Genomic DNA, 25,437 nt, shown 5'->3' on the forward strand with positions numbered 1-25,437 from the left:
TTTTCCAGGCAAGCAGGAGCCTGCAGGGGTCCTAGAAGCCACCCAAGCCCCGCTGGCCAGGCTCAATTCTTCCTGCCCAGCGGCAGAATCCCAGCCTGTGCCGGGAGTGGCTGTTTGGTGCCCCCGGTCCCCTCAGCGGCCCGCCACCCTGACACAGACCCCGGGTGGCCCACTCGGAAGCTCCTGGGGGTGGCAGGGCTGTGCGCCCACAGGCTGGCAGAGGGGACGTGGGGGACGCCTGCCGACTCTGCTCCTGCCCAGCCCGGCCCCACCTGACTGCTCCCCCATCCAGACACCAGGCCTCTCCACGTTCAGTTTTATTTAAAGACTCGGAAACACAGGCATCATGGTTTGTCATCAGTCCGTCCCTCCAGAATCACACACTGACATCTGTGTCTAACAGAAGCAAGGGGTGCATGTGTGTGACTGTGCAAAGTGCCAACAATTTCCCACCAGAGCCCGGCATTCACTGTGAGGCTGCCATCTCCTGACTCTGTTCCCGTGGCCCTTTGATGGCCCGATGTCCCTGTCACCTCCATGTCCTGATGTCAGTGCATGTGACTGAGGACTCTACCCTGCTCCTCAGAGTATGTTGCCTTGGCCCCAAAGGCCAAATCATGAGCACGGTGCGTGAGGTCTGGACCTGGGGAATCTGAGGGTATCAGGCAAAGGGTTGGTTCATCTTAGTGGCCAGGACAAGGGTATCCTTCCGGGCAGGACGGCCCGGCAGAAGGGTCTGCTTCTACTCCTGCTCTGTCTGTGGTTCACTGGTCATGAGGGCTGATTTTCTGACCAAGGGTTTGAAAACAGCCCAAAGCACGGGGGTGGTCGTGCGTGTCCATGCTCCCTGCAGCCTGGCCGGTGAGGAGGCCCCAGCGCCCAGCCCTGACTCTGCACAGGAGAGGCTGGCGACAACTTTGCTAAGACACCTGCAGGGGGGCATGCCCCCTCCACCAGGCGCCAGTCTCTCCGCATCACGTGGGCGGTGCCGGGAGAGGTCTGTGCTGTTGCTTGGTAACTGCCTACGTTTAGAAAGAAGACTTTCCTATCATCTGTGGACGAAGTCAGCTCTGGTTTCACTGGAGAACACGGGTCTCACTCAGCATGTTAACCCACGCACGTTTTTGGTGATGACATAATTGTAGACACGCACAGGATTTCTGTGCACAGAAAGCAACTAATGTGGCAACCAGTGACAAACGCGCACCTTCTGGCTGTCATAAACTCAGTGCACGGGACTCCCTGCGTTTAAACCGGATTTTTTTTCTTTGATTCAGAACAAATTTCTCAACTCTGTCCATCTGTCATGTCCTGGAGAGAGGAAGAGTGCTTTTCTCTAGGAGCGACCTGCCAGCGTGGAGCCACCTGGCAGCAACAAGTAGGCAGGTCACAGCCCAACACAGGAACTCTGAAAACAGCGTTCCTGCCACGGCCTCATGGCAGGCCAGGGAGTGGGCGTCTGGATTTTGTTGCAGAGACATCCCAAAGGCTAGTGTGTTCCGCCTGATTTAACCCTGAGCGGCTTTGTAAAGAGAGAGAGGGTTTAGGAACTGACAGGAACGTATTCCTAAGGTGTCTCTCTCACGGGCTCCTCCCGTGGGGGCTTCGGGGAAGGTGGACTCGTGGGTGCCCTTGGTGGACCCCCGACGGGGAAGGTCCCAGGATCAGAGCTGCGTCTCCCTGCCCAGCTCCCTGGACCTGCACGTCTGCATGACGCCTCCAAGCCCTCGTTATCCTTGTGGCTCTGGTCTCGAGACCAAGGTGCGCACTGAGAGCAGAGCGGTTATTTATTTAAAGAAAAAAAGGAGAAACCGTCACAAGGCAGTCGATCTGAACGGCGGTAAACACCGCACGTTTGGACAGTGGAAGTGCTGGCTGTGGTGTCCCCGCTAGAGCGCAGAAGGGGACTTCGGCCTCCTGACCTGGGGTCCACCCTCCTGTTCCTTTACTGTCACCTCTTGTCAGAACATCTCCAGATGCGGCAGGGGCTCTGGAAGGGTGGAAAGACACGGGCTTTTCCTAACTCCCTCCAATGCCCAGGCCCCTCTGGCCCCACGAGCACCGAGGCTGTGAAGACCTGGCTCTCCAGGTTCACGTGGTGCCTGTAAAACTTCTGCCCCTTTGGTGTCTCCCCAGAGATTTTTTCTTTCAAGCTCAACCAAGTCCCGACTAGGTTTACAAAAAGGCAGCACCAGATGTATGAAAAATAGGCAGTGAACGACCTGTTAGACATTTATAAAGTCTAACAGCTTGGCAGTAAAAAGATGTCAGAAAGAAGCACGAGGGAGAGGGGACAGCGGTGGCAAAGCACGAGGCAATGCGGCCACCTCGCCCCGCGGGAGCCACGTGCTGGCCTTGCCCGGATGGGGCAGTTGACGACCCCGGGCCAGGGCACCGTGCTGAGGGTCCAGGTGGAGGTGCCTGAGGTATAGCCGGAGACGAGGAGCAGTCAGGACCCATGTGAAACCCGGAGCCGCCCAAAGGACGCTCTCCAAAGGCGCGGAGGCCTGCCCCCCACCGGCCCCGCCAGCGGACGGCGGAGGAGCACCCCGGCGGCGTCTGCTCCCCGTCAGAGGACACGGGGCAGGTGGAAGCCGTGACCTCCTCGCCCCCGGGTCCTGCGCGTGCGGGCGTCCCTGCCAGGTCCCCAGAAGGACCCAGGGCCTCGGGCGGCCGCTCCCCTAGGGTCCCTGCACCTCCGTCCCTGGGGGGCGGCAGTCATGGCCTCAGAAGCTCTCCACGAAGCTGCCGGGGAAGAGGCCGGTGCGGCCGTTCCTCTGCAGGGTCCCCTTGTACCAGCCGTCCTCACGCTTCTTGTGCACGAAGACCACGTCCCCTTCCTTCAGCTCGATCTCCGCCTCGCTCTGGGGCGGGTATGAGACCACCACGCGGTACCTGGGGAAACAGATACCCAGGGGTGAGCCGCCCACCACCTCCCGGGCTCCGGGGCTCCGTCCGTTTTCAGACCAACGTGCCATAAGATCCACCTGGAGACGTGAGTCTCCGCTGTGCCTCCGCCTGCCGGGCGCCTGAGCTCCGACCAGAAACAGACCCCTGGGCCTTGGCAGCTCCCTGGATCTGAGACAAAGGCCTGCACCCCACACCTGCCCAGAAAGCCTCAGGGGAGGAGGAGGCTCTGAGGACCAGCCTTGCTCTAAATCACCCGAGGGCGAGGGCAGACCGGCTGTGCCGCGTCCCTCCCTGCTGCCCAGCCCGACAGAGCTGCCGGTAGCCCCCTCCAGCCGGGGACCCCACAGGGTTCGGGTGTCCCGCTGTCCCTGAGCCCACCACCCTTACGGGGGGCAGGACTGGTCAGGTGAGCTGGGGGCTCCGTGCGCAGATCCTCACTGTGGGTGGTCTCGTGGCCAGCAGGGCCACCTGTTCTCGCTGCCTCTGAACCCCAGCTCGTAGGCACCACGGGCGCCGCGGGCTGGGTGCCGGGGAGGGGAGGGGTCAGCAAAGGCTTCCCCATGGACCTGCCGGGCGCCGGGCACGCTCCTCTCCCTCCGCCTCCAGCCCGCCATCCACACCACCCTCCTCCACTGGAACCACGTCGCTCGGACTAGAGGCAAGTTGGGAAGAGGCCCTGTGTTCCCATCGCCCGCCCCTGCAAGCACACCGGCACTTCCCGGTCACGGATGCGGGGCCTGCCTGTCCCTGCCATCCCCGGGCACTGCCCGCCACTCCCTCCTCACCAGACCGACCTCAGCCCCACACTGCGCCCCCATGTCCTTGGGGCGGGTGGGTCGAAGGGTGGGGCTGCTGGGAGGGTCGCAGGGGCAGCGGCCAGGAGTTCACGCACAGCTGAGCCCATCCCCTGCTCCTGGGCCCAGTCTGGCCAGCACCCCTGCCGTGGGCACTGGCAGAGCAGGAGCGTCTGTGGGCCGGGCCGGGAGAGCAGTTCCCGGGCGCCCTCAGTCCTCAGCTCCCTGCTGCCAGCCCCGCCCTCAGGGCCTGGGTCCTCCTCCGAGCCCCCAAAGGCCCAGGCGGCCTCCCGGGACCAGAGATGCAGACTGTGCTCCCCCTTCCCTCCGGCCACCTCCCCACGCTCTCCGAACTCCAGGCTCTCCTGTCCCTCCTCCCTGGCAGCACCTGGCCTGACCCTGTCCCCTGGTCAGGCTTCCCCCTGATGGAGGCCATCACCGTCTGGCAGCTGGGGGTCCCTAGGGTCCTCAAGGGGTTCCGTCTGCAGAGCCTCTGACCTGCTATTTCCTGGACTTGGGAGAAACCGGGATGCTATAGAGCAGAAGGTCCCAGGTCAGCTCTTCTTGAAGTGAGGCCACAGACAAGGACCCTGGACCTACCTGACGGATTCTGGGGGACGGGGACCAGGGAACGGGGGCTCTTGGGATCTGCCCGCGGACGCCTGAGGACCGAGGTGCCGAATGAGGCCGACTTCATCCCCCTCCAACCACCTGCACACAGCCTGGAGCTGGCCCGTCCAGCTGGGGATGGTGCGGGGGACTGGGGAAGACGCTCGGGTGCAGAAGACCCAGGCCGGCCCTAGGAGCTCATGGGCCCAGCCCGCTCCAGGCGGTGGAAGCACGGGGCTGAGAGGAAGCAGGTCGCGAGGCCGGCTTGCCACCGCGGTCCCTTTCAGGGTGTGGACAAGGCGAGGAAGGGGACAACAGCTCCTGCCCTCCCAGCCCCGCATCCCTGCAGATAGCTGGGACACAGCAACGCCCGTGAGATCAGCCAGCACACACAGACTGCAGCTCCCACACCCCGGCGCCCAGGCTGCATGACTGCCAGGACCAGCACCGCGCCCCCCCCAGGCTTCCTGCCCATCCTCCTCCTCCAAACACCGCCCCCTTCCCTCAACTCCCCAGGAAAGAACGCGTCGAGATCATTCCTCACGCTCCCAACATAAGTTTTAGCTTTTGCCTCAACTGCCAGATGTGAAACAAGCAACTTTAAAAGTGTAATTTGCTAGAAAAAAATTAATTTGGTTCTTCTGAGCAATCCCGTGATTTAATGAGCCCGGATGGATGATGTGGGCTGAACGTCTACAAGACCAGAATTCAGTTTTCTGTCCAGATCCTTCCAAGACGCTGAAAAAAACTGATGCTCAGTGGCCCCAAAGGGCCAAGCGAACAGTGGCACGATCCTGGCGTCACACGTCAGAGACTGCCCTGAGCGGCTGCATCAACCACAGCCACTCTGTAGACATCAGACTCACGGATCAAAGGTGCACAATTCGAAGGGAATCCGACCACTGCAGATGCAGTCGCTTTGCCTCTGGGGTTGGGCAGATCCTCCGTGTCACCGGAGGGGCCCTTCAGAGCCCCCATGTCGGTCCCCATGAGGGCAAGTGGTCCGGGGTCGGGGGCTGTGGTCATCACAGTGGTGTCCCTCCAGGACCTTGAAAATGATAAGAATACACCCTGGACACCAAACTCTAAGGTCTACACACGCCTTGGGTTCCTGTGGCGGCTCTGATGGATTCCCACGAACAGCGCCTGACGACGTACACGTCTCATCTGGAGGTTCCGGAAGTCCGACGTTCGACAGCCTCACGGGGCAAAGTCGAGGGATGGAGGCTCCGGGGCAGGTTGTGTCCCCTCCCCTCCTCCAGCCCCTAGAGGCTGCGGCGTTCCGGTGGAGGCCTCTCCCTCCATCTCAAAGCCAGGACGGCGGGCCGAGCTCCTCGTCCACCTGCGAGGACTCCTGAGGTCACACGGGCCATCGCGGGGCCTGCACGACCTCTCCACTTTAGGGTCAGCTGCTCGGTCCATCTGCCACCTTATCCTTGCTTTGGGGATTAAGGCACAGACGTCTTTGGGAGCCTCCCATGACCCACAATAGATCAAAGCAAGAAACTCCTAAATCCCAACAGAGCCGAACAGCTGAGAGGCCGGAGAGAGGTGAGGACACACGGACTGGGCGTGTGAACAGGTGGGGAGGCCTGTCAATCAGTGCGGAGGTGGGGGGACCACGGCCCTCACCACGGCCTCACTGTTGTGTACGTCATGTCACACAGCGTCGTCTCCCATGTCATCTCATGCGTTGTTACGGTTGTTTTTGCCCTTGGCGTTCACTACGCATTCATCCTTTTCCAGGTACTGATCTGTGTTTTGCGGCCATTATAGCCACCAGGCACTATCATCCCCATGTTGTATGTAGGGGCCGGGACTCAAAAAACAGACACTCGTTTGGGTGAAATGGCTGTTAAGTGGCAGGTGTTTCTCTTGCTGCAAGATTGTGATGCACGTTGGGGGCGTGGACCGAGCCCAGCCTGCCCTTCATGCACAGCCCCCCTTGGAGGGCCCCCAAACAGGGGCTGAGGTGTGAGTGAGGGTGCGCTCTCCATGCAGGACTCTGGTCACAGCTGCGAGGTCAGTGTGACCCACCGGCCCGAGTCCAGGTGTTTCTGGAGCTGCCCCGGCCTGAAGGTGACGTTGCCATTGTCACATCCTCAGCTCCAACCTGCTGGGGGCCGGTACATGGGAGTCCTGAGGGCTGCACGGGGTGAGGGTCGTACTAGGCAGTAGTGGTCACTAAGGAGCTGTGCAGGGTGCTGGGGGCAGGAGGGCGCCCAGGGCCCCGGGTACAATATCCCCAATTAGGATAGTCAGCTAAGGGGAGTAATTCCTCGTTAATCCTAGACTCCCATGATTTCTTTACAACAGGGTCTTTCAGCCCTTTGTGGAGTCTAGAAGTTGAGGATCTGGGAAGGCAGAAACCCAGGGGAGACACGAGAGCAGCTTCGACACGTTTAGGGACCTGTCATTCCCCAGAGCCCCCAACTTTGGGACCCGGAGGAGGGGCCTGGACCCCCATTCAGAAATCACAGGCAGCTGGCTTGGTCCCGTGGCAGAAAGAAGGTTCTGACGTGGGAGAGCTGCCCGAAGGTGGAGGCTCCCTTGGGGAGGGAAGTGGAGGGAGAGAGGAGGGGGTGTGTGGTGTGCACTTGGTGTGTGTGTGTGTGGGGGGGGTGTACATGGTGGGTGTGCGTGTGACGTGTGTGGTGCGTCTCAGGCCACACGGAAGGGCTGGCATCAGTCAGTGTGGCCGAGCGGGGGAAGGATGTGCCAGAGATGCCAGGACTGCGCACTCAGGAGACGCTCCCCTTTTTACCATTTAGGCAGCTCTCCCAGGAGGAGGGGCACTTAGAAAGGAAAGCGTTTCCTCCCCTGAGGGCCCTCAGCCCTCTTTGAGGCTCTCTAAGGACCGATGACTCACACGGGCTGGCCCTCAAGCTGGACGCCAGCCTCTGGCCGCTTCCCCCTGAGGCCTCGGGGGACCCAGTTTCCTGACCTGGAAAACTCCATGCTGAACTCTAAGAAATTGTTGTCTTTGGCAAAAAAACACGAATACCGGCCATTTCACATGGTGTAACCCTGAAGGCAGCTTGGGGCCAGGTGTCAGAGTGGGCCGAGCCTGGAAGAAGAGCTTCCCCAGGGCGGGGCTCGCTCAGGCCTACGGGGGACTCAGCCCAGGGTCACTGCGGGTTCCTTCGGGGCAGGGGGATGCAGGTCCCTCACTCCATTGCTCGCTCTTCGGGCTCAGGACACCATCAGTTCCACCAGATTTCCAGATGGATCCCTTATAAATACAAACTCAGGACCCAGATGGGCTCAGAAGGTGAAATGAGCTCCCGTTTTATCTGAGCTGATGGGATAGTGAGGGTCGCCTGGCAGGTTGAAACCCTAGAAACCTGCATCATCCCTGTTCCCCAACGTGGCTTCAGACCTCACAGAGCACCACACCCAGGCCTGGGAGGACGCAGGCAAACCCTTACCTCTCTCTGGGCAGCAGCTTGGGCTCGGGGCGGACGGTGGCCGCGGAGAGAGGGGCCTGTTGGGAGGGCGACGGGAAGCTCAGATCCAAGGAGCCTGCCTTCCTGTGCAGCGGCTCCAACCCCAAGGCCCCCTGCATCTCGCCCTCAACGGGGCAGGACCCGGCCCTGCCGTGGACGGACAGTGAGGACACTTCGGGCCCCACCGCGCCCTGGAGTGAGGCGTCCACCGCTGCCTGGGGGTCGTGGGTGGGAGAGGTGGACGGCGGGGAGCGCGACTTCTTCCTGGTGGACGCGCCGGCCAGCAGCTTCAGCAGCCCGGGCTTCTTGTCTTTCTAGAGAGACACACAGAATGGAGGCCAAGTAGGTTAGTTCTCCCGGAGGCCCTTGTTGTCAGCGAGGGAGTAGGACCCTGTCAGGAAACTCTAACACGGTCCCGTAAAGATGCTCAGAGGAGGAGAACGGCAGAGACGGAAAGCCTCCCCACCTCTTTCCTTCCCCAGACGTGGCACAGGTGCCACCACAGACCCGGGCCTGGAGGTGCCCATCCGACAGCAGCCCTGCCATCGCGGGACCGCGTTCCAGCCTGGAAACTTCACCTGGAGGTGGGGCGGGGGCTGGTTATTCCACGTCAGCCGTCCCCCGCCCCGGGCTCACAGAGCCCATGTGTACAGACATGGTCTCATCTGGAGGCCCTGGCAGCGCTGTGTGGTCTGTACCGCACAGGGAAACGAGGTGCACGTGTGCGCGCGTGTGTGCACGTGAGTGAGCGGTGTGGAGGAGTGTGTACACGCAGAGATGCTTCCTGAGCCGTGTGCTTGTTTTGGAATCTAGACAGCTCCATGGCCCTCCTGGGATTTACTTTTCTGACGTTGGATGCGGATTAGCTGGCACGGGGTGTGGTGTGCTACAGGCGGCACACAGAGCCTGACACTGAGCTCCTGAGTCGGTGGTGGCTACCACAGAGTCAGCTCTGGTCACAGGGCCCGCCGGACCCTACGGTGGCTGGATGGGGACTCCTCTGCCCGCCCAAGCTGGGGACAGTTAGTGGTGCTGAAATCCCCTTAAAGTGCACTTAGTAGGGACGTGCATAACCTCAAGGTGAGTCAATAACACTTTAGTATGAACAAATCTGACGTTTTCTCTACTCCCAGCACTGGTACTGATAGGAAGGATGGAAGCTGATGTCCTGCATGCTGTCCACGGCTGGCACGGGCGAGCCCTGGCCTGGAGGGGAGCAAGTGTGCAGGGAACGTGGCACAGGGCAGCCCTCTTCCAACATCCAAGAGAGATGTGCGTGGGGCACACTTAGGAGAGCTTCGGTCATTTGGCCACCGGGGGCGCCATGCAGATGGCTCAGAGGCGTCCCCGTCCTCCAAGTAGCGGGGCTCCTGTGGCCACCATGTGGAGGAAGCGGCTCCCAGGATGACAGTCTCCTAACCTGAGACCAGCAGGAGAGGCACTGGTTCCGGTGGGCCGGTGGTCCCTGGCCCTCGGGGCCTCTGGAAGGGGAGCCATGCCGCAGCCGGACACCCACACGCTGCCAGGTCTCAGGCAAAAAAGCCACAGGGTATCAAATGGTCAAATGCGATCCTGAAGTCCAAAACTCTTAAAAGTGATTTAACTGTATGTGTGTATGCATGTGTATGTATGTGTGTATATATGTGTTCGTGTATGTGGGTATGTATATGTATGCGTGTATGTGTGTATGTGCAAGTGTGTGCATGTATATGTATAGTGTGTGTGTATACGTATGTGTGTGTGTGTATATATGTGTGCAGGCACAAGTACGTGTGCAGGCGTGTATACATATGCATGTGTGTGTGTGTATGTATGATGTGTATGTATGTGTGCACGTGTGTGTAAGTAAGCACACAGGTGAATAAAACTAAGAGCCACGTGATGGGTCCCCAGGGCTGCCAGTGGCCCTGTGGTGCCGTCCACGACAGGGGGGGCCATCACCCGACCCGCCTCGTCCCAGGGCTGCCCCAGAACACCATGCGGGCAGGGGACATGGCTCTGACGTCCCGGCGCCCCAGTGTCCAGCCCGGGTCGAGAACGCTGCGGGCACCGGATACGCGCCCGCCGAGCAGACGCGATGGAGGGCATGGGCTCGCCAGCGGGGGGCCCTGCGGGTGTCCTTCCTCCTGACGAGCACGTGCCATCAGCGAGCACCTGCCTCGCGGACCCACAGGAGCCCCAGGAAGGGAGGGCGCAGGAGGCCGGCGGTTGCGGGTTTGGAGCCGGGCGCCCACACGAGGGGGTTTTCCTGTTGGTCCCCGTGGTCAGTCACCACCGGTCACCCTCCCGCTGACCTCGGCGGACGCTGCCCTCCCCAGACGTCCGCGTCCACACACCCCGTGGAGCGGAGCATGGGCTCGGGGGCCGGTCCGGCCCCTCCAGGCCGCCCCGGTCTGTGGGCACAGCCGAGAACCCACCGATGGGCCCCTCGCGGGTGGCGGGAGAGGGAGGACGCGCGCTGGGGTGGATCTGGGCTGAAAGCTTATGCTAAAGGAGCACGGGTTTGCTGGGGTTTCCCCGGGCCTTCGCAAGCCCAGGCGGCATGGGGAATCGCGCCCTGTTGCTTTTTGGGGCCACCGCTTTCCTCACAGCCCCCCTCTGCACCTGGCTTAAATTCCCCTCCCCTAAGCACGGGTCACTTTCCATCCCAGTGACCCTCTGAATGACCAAGGCTCAGTCATTTCAGCCTTGCTGGGGGACCCCAAACATCTGAACTGTGGGAACACAATGCCCCCTGGCCCCCCACCACCTGCGGGGGGCGGAGGGCACATCTCCAGAGAAAGGGGCCTTCGCTCCTCTTCCCCCAGACGAATGATGGCCACGGCCACCCAGCTGGGCCGGCCCTTCCCCTGCAACGCCCCGGCTCCCTGTGCAGCTGACCGCCCCCCACCCTGCCTGCCCCTCCCCGGACAGAGCTCACCCCGGCGGGCTGCGCACTGGACGCCGGGAGCCCAGGGCAGCCCCGGTCCAGTCCCAGCTTGGCGTTTGGCTCACCGAGTGTTTAAGATCGGTGCAAGAGCTGGTTTAAACTATTAAAGTCCTCACAAAAATATGATGCTGTTGCTGTTTTTATGGTGTGTCTGGATATTTTTAAATGTTTGCAAAAAAAAAACAAGTTTGCAAAATCTTTAGCTCCCAATACATCTTTGCTTGTTTGTTTTTGGCAGGGCCATGCAGCTAATGGGATCTTGGCTCCCTGACCAGGGATTAAACCCGGGCCCATTGGCAGGGAAGCGTGGGGTCCTAACCACTGGACTTCCAGGGAATTCCCTGCCAATACATTTTTGTTAACTGAATAAAATCAACTTCACTTCCTGTTAACCCTTGCCTTGCCTTGGGAGAGGCCAGGGACCAACGCAGGGCTCTCGGCTCCAACTGGTACAAAGAACCAACCAGGGAGTTCGATAAAACGTAGAGGTGGGGCTCTGCCCTCAAGGATTCTGATTCAGCAGGTCTGAAATGGTTCTGATTTAGAACCAAGGAAGTGATCAATGAGAAGCCGATGGTCACCTGTGCAACCAGATAAGTGATTCCGGAAGACGGCAGACAGGTAAGACACAGGGACGGGCCCAGCTTCATGGGAAGGTGATCAAAGAAGGAGACTGTGTCCCTTACCTACTAAGTGCCCCAGCCCAGGGGACAGGCGTGGGCTTAAAGTCATGCTACGAAGTGCTGGGGTGCACGGGGGTGGAGATTCTGACCCGTGTGGCTGCCTAGCTGGATCCCAGGTGAGGCTGCCCTCCCCAGTTGCACTTTGGGTGGCAAGGGCCATCGTTTGAGTAGGAGCTCACCTAGCACAGCAGCCACGCCAGGCATAGGAGTGGGTGGGAGCCAGGCCTGCAGGCGTGAGAAGCTCCGGCTCTCGCGCTACACACACACCTGGGTCTGCACTCTGCCTCCCATACAAACAACGTCATTACGTTAGAGAAGGGATTACAGGCGACATCAGGGAAACAAGCACACCGGCACACACTCACACACGCTGAAATAAAGTCACATCCTACTTTAAAAGAGTCACCTGGGGGCCTCCCTGGTGGCGCAAGTGGTTGAGAGTCCGCCTGCCGATGCAGGGGATACGGGTTCGTGCCCCGGTCTGGGAGGATCCCATATGCCGCGGAGCGGCTGGGCCCGTGAGCCATGGCTGCTGAGCCTGCGCGTCCGGAGCCTGCGCGTCCGGAGCCTGTGCTCCGCAACGGGGGAGGCCACAACAGTGAGAGGCCCGCATACCGCAAAAAAAAAAAAAAAAAAAAAAAGAGTCACCTGGAAATCTAATATTTAAAAAAGAGACGTTCATTCATTATAGGAAAACTGTAAAACATTTTACAAATAATAAAATGATAGTGTCTGTCCCCAGAGGTCTTGTTTCATAAAATATTAATGTAAAAACTTGGCCAAAGGAAAAAAAATTTAAAGCTTAAATTAAGAAGTGTTTCCAGTTAAAGGTCAATTAAAATTATGGAAAATTATCTCTGAAATTAAAGGAAGTCAAAGAGAATAGAATTTGATTTATAAAATGTGACATTAAATTTTTCAGGGAGTCAATTCATTTCATTAAAACGAAGTAAACCTGTAACATGGCCTATGAGTGCCATGTCCTCACCGTCATCTCCTCATTATCCTATGGTGATTACGTGGAGAAATTACAACTAACACCACAGAAATAGAAAGGAGTGGGCTTCCCTGGTGGCGCAGTGGTTGAGAATCCGCCTGCCGATGCAGGGGACACGGGTTCGTGCCCCGGTCCGGGGAGATCCCACATACCGCGGAGCGGCTGGGACCGTGAGCCATGGCCGCTGAGCCTGTGCGTCCGGAGCCTGTGCTCCGCAACGGGAGAGGCCACAACAGTGAGAGGCCCGCATAACTCAAAAAAAAAAAAAAAAAAAAGAAATACAAAGGAGTAACAAATTGTTATTATGAACAATAATATGCCAACAAATTCGACAACCTAGAGAGAATGGAAACATACAATCTTCCAAGGCTGAATCATGAATAGAAAAATCTAAATAAACCAAATACCAGTAACAAAATTGAATCAGTAATCAAAAAACTTCCCCCAAACAAAGGTCCAGGTCTAGATGGCCTCACAGGTGAATTCTACCCAAGATTCAGAGAAGACTTATACCCATTCTTCTCAAATTATTCCAAAAAACTAAAGAGGAAGGAAACTCCCAAGTTCATTTTATGAGGCCAGCATTTCCCTGATACCAAAACCAGTCAAAGGCACCACACACACACAAAAAGAAAACTATAGACCAATATCCTTGATGAATATAGATGCCAAAATCCTCAATAAAATATTAGCAAACTGAATCCAACAATACATTGTAAGGATCATACACCATGTCAAGTGGGATTCATTCCAGGCATGCTAGGATGGTTTAACATATGTATATCCAACAATGTGATACACCACATTAAAAAAACAAAGGATAAAAATCATATGATCATCTCAATAAAAGCAGAAAAAGCATTTGACAAAATTCAACATACATTCATGATAAAAAGTCTCAACAAAGTAGATATAGAGGAACATACCTCAACATAATTAAGGCCATATATGACAAACCCACAGCTAAATCATACTCAATGGTGAAAAGCTGAAAGCTTTTCCTCCAAGATCAGGAACAAGAAAGACAAGGATGCCCACTCTCGCCACTGTTCTTCAACATAGTACTGGAAGTTCTAACTACAGCAGTTAGGTAAGAAAAGTAAATAAAAGGCATCTAAACTGGAAAGGAAGAGGTAAAACTGTCACTATTTGCAGATGACATGATACTATATATAGAAAATCCCAAAGACTCCTCCAAGAAACTCTTAGAACTAAAAGTGTATTCAGCAAAGTAGCAGGATACAAAATCAATATACAGAAATCTGTTGCTGATAATGAACTATCAGAGAGACAAGTAAAGAAAACAATCCCAGGTATAATTGCATCAAAGGAATAAAATACCTAGGAATAGATTTAACCAAAGAGGTGAAAGACCTGTACTCTGAAAACCATAAGACACTGAGGAAAGTGACGGCAGATGATAAAAATAAACAGAAAGATACACCACATTCATGGAAGAACTAAGGTCATTAAAATGCCCATACTACCCTAATCAGTCTACAGGTTAAATGCAATCCCTATCAAAATTCTTATGGCATTTTCCACAGAACTAGAGCAAATCCCAAAATTCATATGGAAACATAAAAGGCCCTGAATAGCCGAAACAATCTTGAGAAAGAAGAACAAAGCTGGAGGTATCACAGTCTCTGATTTCAGGCTATACTACAAAGCGACAGTAGTCAAAACAGTATGTTACTGGCACAAAAACAGCTCCGTAGATCAGTGGGACAGACTAGAGAGCCCAGAAATAAACCCACACTTATATGGTCAATTAATCTATGACAAAGAAGGCAAGAATATACAGTGGGGAAAAGACAGCCTCTTCAATAAATGGTGCTGGGAAAACTGGACAGCTACATGAAAAAGAATGAAAGTGGACCACCTTCTTACATCATATACAAAAATAAACTCAAAATGGATTAAAGACTTAAATGTAGGACCTGAAACTATAAGACTCCTAAAAACATAGGTGTATGCTCTTTGACATCACTCTTAGCAAGATTGTTTTGGATCTGTCACATCAGGCAAGGGAAGCAAAAGCAAAAATAAACAAACGGAACTACATCAAACTAAGAAGCTTTTGCATAGCAAGGGAAACCACCAACAAAATGAAAAGGCAACCTACTGAATGAAAGAAGATATTCGCAAATCATACATTCAATAAGAGGTTGATATCCAAAATATAAAGAACTCACACAACTCAATATAAAAAAAAAAAACCGCAAACAACCCAATAAAAAAAAAAATGGGCAAAATGAGCCATGGCCGCTGAGCCTGCGCGTCCGGAGCCTGTGCTCTGCAACGGGAGGGGCCCCAACAGTGAGAGGCCCGCGTACCACAAAAAAAAAAAAAAAGAAAGGAAAAAAAAAAAAATGGGCAAAGGACCTGAATAGACATTTTTTCGAAGACATACAAATGGCCAACAGACATATGAAAAGATGCTCAACATCACTAATCATCAGGGAAATGCAAATCCAAACGACAATGAGATATCACCTCACACCTGTCAGAATGGCTATTATCAAAAAGAAAAGAGGGCCTCCCTGGTGGCGCAAGTGGTTGAGAGTCCGCCTGCCGATGCAGGGGATACGGGTTCGTGCCCCGGTCTGGGAGGATCCCATATGCCGCGGAGCAGCTGGGCCCGTGAGCCATGGCCGCTGAGCCTGCGCGTCCGGAGCCTGCGCGTCCGGAGCCTGTGCTCCGCAACGGGGGAGGCCACAACAGTGAGAGGCCCGCATACCGCAAAAAAAAAAAAAAAAAAAAAAAAGAAAAGAAATAACAAGTGTTGGTGAGTGTGTAGAGAAAAGGGAACCCTTGTGTGCTGTTTGTGGGAATATAAACTGGTGCAGCCACTGTGGAAACAGTATGGAGGTTCATCGAGTAATTAAAAATAGAACTACCATATGATCCAGCAATCCCACTTGTGGGTACTTACCTGAAGAAAACAAAAACAGTAATTAGAAAAAATATATGTACCCCCTGTTCATTGCAGAACTATTTACAATAGTCAAGATATGGAAACAACCTAAGTGCCCACTGATAGATGAATGGATAAAGAAGATGGGGTACATATATACAATGGACAACAATGTGTGTATATATATATACTCAGCCATAGAAAAATGAAATCTCGCCATTTTTGACAACACAGGTGGACCTGGAGGGTATTATGCTAAGTGAAATAAGTCAGACAGAGAAAGACAAATACTGTATGATTCCATGTGTATGTGGAATCTAAAAAACAAGACAAATGAAGAAATAATCCAAAACAGAAACAGAGTCATAGATACAGAGGACAAACTGTTGGTTGCCAGAGGGGAGGGGGTTGGGGGAGGAAAGAGGTAGGTAAAGGGGATTAAGAAGTTCAAACTACCAGCTATAAAATAAATAAGTCACAGGTATGTGATGTACACATAGGGGACGTAGTCAATAGCACCGCCACAACTTTGTATGGTGACGGATGAAAACTGGTCTTCTCGGGGTGAACATTTCATAATGTGTAAAAATATCAATTCACTATGTGGTATACCTAATATGATATAATACGGTATTTTAATTTTAACTTAGAAAAGTCTAAAGTCCAAAGTCTCATCTAAATATCATCTAAATCAGATGTGGGTGAGCTCGAGCTATGATTCATCCTGAGGCAAATTTCCTCTCCAGCTGTGAGCCTTTGACACCAAACTAATTACATGCTTCCCAAATGCAAAGGTGAGGAAGGCAGAAAATAGACATTCCCATTCCCAAAAGGAGAAATGGGAAGAGGAGGGAGTGACAGCTCCAAGCAAGTCCAAAACTTAGCCAGGCAAGTTCCACTAGGTCCCAAGTTGGAGAACAATCCTCTTTGGTCAACACCTCTCTTCCAGGCCCACGCCCCCGGCTTTGGTCAGAGGCCACCTCTGAATAGCCTTCGGGGCCCTTCATCCCTTTCCCGGAAGAAGAGTGCACGTTTGCAGCCAAATGGCCCTGTGGTCTGGTCCTGCAGAATCCAAGGAGTCCCACAGCCGTCCTTCCCTCCACCCTGCTTCCTCTGACCCCTGAAGTTCAAGCTGGCAGAGTCCTTGGCGCTTTAATCCCACCTTCTATTCCTGGCTCGGCTGCGACGGCTGGTTAAGTCCATGAGTTGCACCTGTGGTCTCTTTATCAAATGGTGGTTTGGCCACATCCCTGGCATCTCTTCAGAGCACGCCTTCTCATTTTGTGCAATATGGTGAGGCTAAGGGTTTTCCAAATGTCCAAGCTCCGGTCCTTTTCGGTTAACAATCAACTCATTTCTTTCCTCTTGCGTTTAACTGCCAGCCACCAGGAGGAACCAAGCCTCTCCTTCAATGCTGCTCAGAAATCTCCTCAGCTAAATATCCAACATCGACCTTCTATGAGACATGAGAACAGAGCTAGGCTGCCCTCTTTGCCACTTTCTAACCAGGGCTGCCTTCCTTGCCATTAACAGTAGCATGTTCCTCCTTCCACCTGGATGTCCTCTAGCATTCACACACCTACCAGAGTCTGTTCATGATCACTCGCGAAGGACCCTTGCCAGAACTGCCTTTAAGGCCAAACGTCAAGCCTCCCAGCCTCTCTCCGTCACCTGTTCCAAAGCTGCTTCTGCATTTTCAGGCTTTGTAACAGAAGCCCCTGCCACACTCATGGAACCAAAATCTGTATCGGTTGCCTCAGGTGTCCACAACCAAGTACCACAGCCTGGGCGGCTTAATCCACAAACCTGTCTTTTCTCGCCGTTCTGGAGGCTTGGGGTGCCAGCATGGACGAGTCCTTGGTGAGGACCCTCCTGGCCTGCAGACGGTGCCGTCTGTCAGGTGGTCACGTGGCCTTTCCTCATGACCCATCTAACCCTAATTACCCCCCAAGGGCCCCCCCCAACACTGGGGCTTCAACTTATGAATTCTGGGGGGACACACACATCCAGTCTGAAAGGGCCACAGTTACCTCAATGAGAGAGAGGAAATTCAAGTCCAGAGAGACGACGGGGACGGACCCCGGTCTCCGGATGCAGAATCCCAGACTCTCTCCGGCCACCTCACCGCCTGTTCCCGTGGCCGCTGGTGCGTGATGAGGACGAGGCTTTGCTCGTCCTTCACCCTCCAGGCCCTACTCTGCCCTGTGCCCCAGGGCCTTACTCAGTGTTTGCTGAGCCTACCCGGTCCCCAGCCAGCGCCCCCTGAGCACAATCACACGTCCAAGGCTGACCTGGTCCCAACTCGCCCTCAGCTCAGGCTGGAGCTCCTTGGACCAAGCCCCACCTTCTCTGCAGAACGCTCTCCTGCCAGCCCTGGGCTCCCACACCCACTGTCCACCAGACACTGGTGGTACCTGCACACATCACCCTCTGACTTATGAGCAACAGCACCCTGCATACCCCCATCTGGCCCAGAGATCACCCCATGTTCAATGAGGGTCATGGTGTGACCTGCACTCGTCACCAGCCTCCACGGCAGGAAACCTGAGCAATGGACCCTGGGTGCCACCTCGAGATCTAGTCCAGCCGTTCTGGGTGGGCAGCCAGGTCACCTCTCATGTGACCCTTGGTCCATCGGAGGAGCAGGCGCTGGCATCCCCGACTCCTCAATGTCCCACAGGCCGTCCTGGCCTCCCACGGGCAGGACTGAGCGGCTCGCACCCTGGGGCCCAGCCCAGCCCGGTCAGCACCCCAAGAGGGCCCTGAACGCAGGATCAGAGCCTGGTGGTCCAGCCTCTGCCGTGTAGCCCCGTGATGCTGTCACTGCGCCGGGGCAGGACCAGGCGCCCTGGGTGGCGTCACAAAGGCCACCACAGGGCAGGCACTGTGGCTGGTGCTCAGCAAAGGTGGGAGGCCTGTGGCTGTGTACCTTCCACAGGGGCCAGAGCCCAGGCCAGGACCCGATGCTGAAGGGCAGGGGCCACACCGCCTGGCTCTTCTCCTGCCTCCCAGCTGGGTGCCCTTGAACGCGTGCTTGCGTTTCCCGGGCCTCAGTTTCCTCACCTGTGGAGTGGGGGTCATGACGGCACCTGCCCGAGAGAGCTGTCTGGGGACTGGATGAAGTAAGACATGTTAGACGTTAGCCTGCTGTCACCAGCACCCTCTCCGTCACCATGGTTACCACACAGCCATTTGGAGCCTTCTTTCTGCAACAGCCAGTCTGTCCAGTGATACGTGAGTCTCCCTCCATAGCGACATCTTACTGTTTGGGGAGGAAAGTACCACTCCTCAGCCAAAGGAACCACGCCAGGATCTTCTTCTAAAGCAGCGCTCCTCACAGGTAGCGAGTCTGAAATCGCACTTCCTACGGACTATGATGACACATGTAGTGGAGCGGACCCTCCCCAGGGCTGTGCTGCAGGGGCCGTCAGCAAACCCGGAGCAGGAAGGAGAATGGTCTGAAGGTCTGTCCCAACCCGGATGCGTCACGTGCTGGGCCATGAAGGACCTCAGGGGTCTGAACCAAGGTGGCTTCTGGGCTCTGTGAAGCCCCTGGATTTGCCAGGCTGGGCATGAGTAGCTTCTCAAAGCAGGCCATGCCCCTCCCTGGTGTTAAGAGGCTGATGGCGTAATTCAACTGAGAAAAAAGGAGGTGAAGGGCAGTGGGTGTGCAGGTCTGACCGGCGGAAGGCATGGACGGGGCCGCGGGCCACCTGCACCCAGGCCGCTGCCGTGACGTCAGCGGGAGCCGGAGGCCAGGCTCCTTGGGGACAACAGAGACAACAGGGCCTACTCCGCTCTCAGTCTGAGAGCCCCAAACAGGAGGAAGCTGTGACAGATGAGAACTCAAGGAAAGAGGGAGGTCACATGTCACCCTGGGTGACGTGGCGCAGCGAAGCTTCCAGACGCGGCCACGGTGCTGTATCTCCTCCCTCATCTGTCTCACGTGGCCCCTCTTGTAGGATCCATGTCCCTGCCGTGCGCCGGGGCCTGCCATGGCTCCACCTGCACCCAGGGCTCGAAGACGCCGCCAGCTCACCCCTGAGCAGAGACCACGGAGGGGCCGCACGAGTGTCTGACAAACAGCAGACTGAGGTGCTGGCCAGCAGCCAGTGAGTGGCCCGCAGGTGGCCCCAGCCCGGCCAGCACAGCGTCCAGGCCTCCCTCCGCTCAGCCGAAGCCCAGCCCTGGAGCAGGATCATTACAACCCGACGGGAGCTGTTCTCCCACACTGAGGTGTGGGAAGTTGTTGTGGCCTCTACGTGAGTTAACTTGAATTCGGTGCTGACTAAACAGCCTGTGTGTGACCTGTCAAACACACACTGCACGCCGGCTTTAATTATTAAAGAAAAGTGTACACTGACCAGAAGTAAAGAACGTCCATGTTATAATAAAGACTGGGGCTTCCCTGGTGGCGCAGTGGTTAGGAATCCGCCTGCCAATGCAGGGGAGATGGGTTCGAGCCCTGGTCCGGGAAGATCCCACATGCCGCGGAGCAACTAAGTCCGTGAGCCATAGCTACTGAGCCTGTGCCCTAGAGCCTGCGAGCCACAACTACTGAGCCCATGAGCCACAACTACTGAAGCCTGTGCTCTAGAGCCCGTGCTCCACAACAAGAGAAGCCACCACAATGAGAAGCCCACGCACCGCAACGAAGAGTAGCCCCCGCTCGCCGCAAATAGAGAAAGCCCGCGTGCAGCAACAAAGACCCAACGCAGCCAAAAATAAATAAAGTTATAAAAAGAAAAAATAATAAAGATGAAACGCCTCCCTTCCCGGGACGCCAGTGCTGGTCCTCCATCCATGGTAGGCCTCCCGACGAAGGGGCCAAGGCCACACTGACTCAGTACGTGCTTGTCTGTTGTTTTTTTAAACCTTGAAGGAATGCATCCCTGACTTGTTCTTTGTTCTGACAAGACACAAAACTGTGCTGAAAACCCTGCTTCTCCAGGGCAGTTCCTCAGGTTACCTGAGAGGCTGTCTTCTGGGCTAGAGTCCTCAGTCTGGCTCAAGAAAACTCTTTCCTATCCCTAGCAGAGACTGTTTATTATTTTCATCACCAAAAGTGAAAGTTGTTCTACACAACTGAGGCTGGGTGTGTGTCACACGGCAGACTTCACGAGATGCCTCCGAGATCCCCCATCCCAGACCCAGCAGCAGGGTCGGGGTGCTGGTGGCCCTGCCCTCTGACGTGACCTTACCCGGGAGCTTCACAGGCACACGCACACGCCTCGAGCACAGGCACTGTAGTTAACAAGTGTGGGACGGAAAAATGAAAGCACCTCCCAATAGACATCTTTGGAAACGTTCACAGAAGTACTGGAAACACGTACAAGTAACAGATGAGAATTCCGTGCGGAAGGAAGCCCAGAACTGAACTTCAGCCTCTTTTTACTGGAAACACGAAGACCTCCAGACAACCTACAACCAACCAAACCGCAGGGCCCTAAAATCCCAGGTCACACCCCGATGGGGCCTCGGAACCTGGAAGGCCCGCCTTGATTCGGAGGCAGGACGCATCGCCAGACGCCCGGGGACTCCAACCACGCAGGTCTGAGAGCATCAGAGGAGCAGAGGCGGAGCCGCAGGGACAGGTGCGACGCTGAACGAGACCGTCCGCGGCTGCTCTGGGCCACTCCTCGCATCAGGCGGCTCATCTCCCCTGTGCATCGGAGCCCCCGCGGCCCTCCCCTTGCTGTCAGGGATGGAGCACACAGGGGTCTCTCCCTACGGGCCTCTGTCAGCCTTGTAACCGTACCAGTAGCATCACTGGGGGTGTGCAGAGCAAGCAGGGCCCCCCGGGTGGAGAGGTGTCCTCTGCAGGCCCACCCGGAAGGAGGGTTTCGTGGGGCCAGGGTCCCATCGCTTCAGTCTCCACCTCCTGCAGGGAGAAGCCCTCAAGGAGGCGGAGGGCAGCCACCCACCCGCCCACCCGCCATGTGTCCAGTTGGAAGGGGGCCCTCAGCAAGGTGGGCACAGCGTGAGGCTGACCCACAGGGCCTCCTGATTCTTTCTGATGGGCAGAGGCTGACGCGCTCTTTGGCGGGAAAGCTGTGCCTTTGTGGAAAGGGGGGAGCGACTTTCTCTCCTCTGGGTCAGGTCCCAGCAGCCATCACGTGCTGTGGGCTTGTGCCCCCCCCAAGCCCCTCCCCCTTGGGGAAGGATTTCCAGCCTCCCTCAGCCCTTGCACAGCAGAGCCAAGCTTCACACGAAAGGTCAGGGACTTGTGCGTTGGGTCTCCTCGTCTGAGCCGTTGGAAGAATCCCAGCACCTTGCTTCAGGTTACATTACAGCTGCCAGGGACTCGTCTGAATGTGAGCTCATCTGACCTTCACCCGAGTCCCCAGGGGCTCCAGGCCGGCAGCCTTGGTGTCCCCTGAGGATGTGGCACCTTGGATGCTGGCAGGCCTGGCGTGAGCGAGAGCTGGGCAGGCTTCTCTGTGGTGGGACCTTCTGGAGCCTTCACTGTGCCAATAAGCTTATCTTTAAATTTAAATTTTATCTTGTAGGAACACGTAACGAGAAATGTACTCTGTTAGTGAGTTTGTAAGTGACCACACTGTCTGGTAGACACCGTAGGGGCATTCACCGTAGGGACAGTCACCGGTGGATCTCTAGAAATAACTCACCTTGCTTCACTGAAGCTTTATCAATGACCTTAAGTTTCAGTAAAGCAAGCCAAGTTCTAATAAGCTGGGTTTTCCTGCAGGAGGGTTATTTATTTATTTATTTATTTTTTTGGTGGGCCTGGGGCTCTTCTGAAAATGAAGGGAGGGTTCTGACGATTTGGAAAGGTAACATCCACCCAGCCTGGTGCAGGGAGGCCCCTAACACTGCTCACAGTTGCTCTGCACACCGCCGGCTCCCAGCGAGGGTGACCCTGCAGCGGGGGTGACGTGAAGCTGGGGTCCTGCAGGTAGAAGCCGGGGCTGCTCCGGGTCCTCGAGTGCGGGACTGTGCGGGCGTCAGGCTACCTCCCCGACAGCGGCCTGGGGCAGACGCTGGCCGGTGGCCTTCTGCACCCAGGCCGCCTCGCATCCCATCCTCCCCCACCCTTGGCTCCACGACCTGGGAGCTCAGGTGCTGAACTTGGAACAGCTCTTGGAGGGTGGGGGCTGGTGGACCCTTTGCATGGGTTTCCTCGGGGGGCGAGGAGGTGAAGAGAGAATGATCCAGGAGCCCTTGCAGAGCCACAGAGAACGCTGGAAGGTGCTAGTCTGCTTCTGGGACGCCGGGAGGGGGCCAGCTGGGCCAGTTCTGGGAAGGCCGCGGAGCTCTCCAGCATCGCCCCACCCCGAGAGCTAGGGACCCCAGGTCTCCGGAGCCATCCACGGCCCTGTCTCCTGCGGCAGCAAATAAGTATCTGCGGCACTTTGGACAAGGACCAGGGCCAGGCCCCGATGCTGTCCAGGGAGGGCCCCGCATCTCCCCTGCCCCCCAGCGGGCAGCCCGTGGTCCTGAAGCCGACGACACGGGCCCAGTGCCATTCTGAGTGAAATCCCAGCCCCAGGCCAGCAGGGGCCTTGCTCACAGTGCCACGGGTCCTGCTCTCGGTTGTGCCCACGTTTTCCATCAAAAGGGTGCCACATCCATCGCGGAAACAGCCCCCTGCCCCGAGCTCTGCTAGGACCTCACCAGGCAGCCATCCACGATCAGCTCGTACCCAAACGACTCCCAGAAAACAGGGGCTTTCTTTCCTCCACCAGCCTGACACACAGCCATCACACTCACACTTCAGCTCCGTCCTCCTGGCCCGAAAGGGCAGCCACAGACAGCGTGCCCACACCCACTGCCCCGGGGAGTGGCCGGGGTCCTGTGCTGGTGGGCGAAAAGCACGGATTCTTGGCGGCCACGCCCCCAGCACCTGCGTCTCTGAACACCCGCGGGCTCTGAAAACTGCCGCCCCGCCGGCCCTGCCCTGTCCATCTCAAATGGGAGCCACACCCCAAAACCAGGGTGATGAGTCCAAAGAGAGGCGTGGCAGGTTCCCCCGGCACCTTGGCCCAGTCCAGGACCGCACTTCCTGCATCTCTGCGGACCTTCTGATCCCGAGGGGGGCTGCGCTAGGGTGTGGGGACGTGATCCCCCAGGAGCAAGGGCGGCTGTGCGATGGGGTCGAGCCACACAAGTCAGCGGTTAGGAGCGAGGGGACAGGACGTGCACCCCAAATCGTGTCTCTGTGGCATGAGGATTAATTTATGACGATGATTATATATATAAATATGATTCACTTATGATTCTTTCTAAGGCCCAAAAGACTCAGGAAGAGCCTTCCCCTAACTGCCTAAAAGAATGTAGATGGAGGACCTGTTCCAGGAAGGGGGCGTCACCACAGGTAACTGTAGTAAAAACTGTTTGCTGAAACTTCTGTGTCCACGGTTCCTGCCTGGCCCAAACACACATTCACCAAACGTTTGCTTTTCCGTCTCCACGTGAATTGCCTCCCTCCCGCTCTGAGTCCCAAACCCCCATCTCTGACATACTCCTTCGTCTCGAGCTGAAGATGGGATTTAAGATGAGGGCTTCCACCATTGAGGGAGTTCGTTTTCCTGGGTCTCTCCCATGCCCATGCTTTTAAACTTTTCTGATTTCCTCCTGTTGATCTGTCGCCTGTCAATTTAATTCTCAGATGTGCCAGAAGGACCTGAAGGGAGAGGACAACGTCTTCCCCCCGACAGGAGACACCCCAGGAGAGAGGCGTCGGGGGCTAAGGCGGTGGATGAGCCCGAGAGGGGGGCCCAGGGCTCCCAGACAGGCACGCTCAGGACTCTCGCAGGGGCAGCTGGGCAGGGGTGCCGGCGGGGGGCACACCGCCCCCCTCTTCACTGGCACCACAGTCCCCTATCCCCGCCCCGACTGGGAGCCGTCTCCTCCCTGCACCTTGGTGAGCGCTTCCGGGAGTTCATTTCTCCCTCGCCTGCTCTGTCCCCTCACACGTGTGCTGCTTTACCCGCCCCCATGTGGACCCCCCGTCGTATTCATGCTGGTGCAGGTGCCGGCACCTTGTAAGCAGCCTGCGCCCACCTGCAGCTGCCCCCACGGCCAGAGGGAGGGTCTGGCACAGGCAGGGCTCCGTCTCAACCCCAAGTCCCCAGAGGAGCCTGGGTGGAGAATGGCCAGACCGGACCTCTGGGTGGCACTCACGTCTCCAAGCAAGAAGCCGGCCTCTCGACGATGCAAACTCCCCCAGAGCCGAGACAGGGTTAACGGGCTTTAACACAGTTAAATGAGGGAGAATTAAAGTGCTGAGCTTTCACTTCTTTACAGATTCTTCTGGACTCAGCCCCTGAGAAGCTGCGGCAGCAGGTCCTGTTCCTTTGCCATCTCATCCAATGCCATCACCTTTTCACTTAACAGGAAGGCCTGTTACCTCAGTAGAATTTATAGCGTAACATTAATTTCTTTAAAATGGCTTCGGAGGAGGTCAGGCCAAAAGGCAGAGACGAGAAACCAGAACAGCCCTCTGGCTCCAGGGTGTGTCCAGGCTACTTTCGGCTTCGTCCTGTAGGACAACCTTGCCTTGAATGTACATTTCCAACAGGCCTCTGCTTGTTTTCTGTAGAACAAATGTGGAGCTATCACAAATTATTAGATTAAATGCAATGCATTCAGATGAAATCTCTGTAAAATCTGGTATCCTTCGGAAAGGGTCTGGAACGGAACATGAAAGATAAACACGTCATTATCTACTCGGGTGTGCCAAGCTCATGTGCTTCTGAATAGTTTTTTAAACAAAACAGATGGGTAGAAATCACCTCATCCAACCAGAAAGGCAGCAGCAGGCCCGTCAGTTCCATATGGGAGGGGCTCTGTCAAGGGGATGCAGGATTTTGGAGGGTCACTTAGGAATCTAAGCTATTATTTCCATTAGCGCTGACGGGCAGCCCTGCAAGCTCTCAGGGAGACTGGGATTTCCTTCCTGGACTTTGTGTGCTTCTTCAGACAGGCTGCTTCCAGGAAATGTGAGATGACACCCAGCCTGGGCACCAGCTTGGAGATACAGGTTCAGAGGCCACTGGCTGGGCCCCTCCTGCCGCTGCCCGCTACATGCAGCCCAGACCCTGGCTTGGAAGCTCCTCCCTGAAAAGGGCCCTGCCTGGGCTTCCATCCGGTCCTAAATTTCTCTAAGGAGAAACTTCTCTAGGTGGGAAA

At 56.2% G+C, this 25,437-nt stretch overlaps 1 protein-coding gene across 1 annotated transcript in view; it reads right to left on the bottom strand.

The window, feature by feature from the left end:
• Nucleotides 1-2,726: 2,726 nt before the first annotated feature.
• The window catches only part of SH3RF3 (SH3 domain containing ring finger 3), a 211,413-nt gene continuing 188,702 nt past the window's right edge, over nt 2,727-25,437 (bottom strand). Inside the window, exons 10-11 of the mRNA XM_060117283.1 lie at nt 7,742-8,073; nt 2,727-2,895 (exon numbers count right to left, since the gene is read on the bottom strand). Of these exons, the coding sequence (XP_059973266.1) occupies nt 2,727-2,895; nt 7,742-8,073 (501 nt within the window). The remainder of the gene's footprint in view (nt 2,896-7,741; nt 8,074-25,437) is intronic.

The sequence above is a fragment of the Mesoplodon densirostris genome, chromosome 14 (assembly GCF_025265405.1).
Source record: "Mesoplodon densirostris isolate mMesDen1 chromosome 14, mMesDen1 primary haplotype, whole genome shotgun sequence".
Taxonomy (NCBI): Eukaryota; Metazoa; Chordata; class Mammalia; order Artiodactyla; family Ziphiidae; genus Mesoplodon; species Mesoplodon densirostris.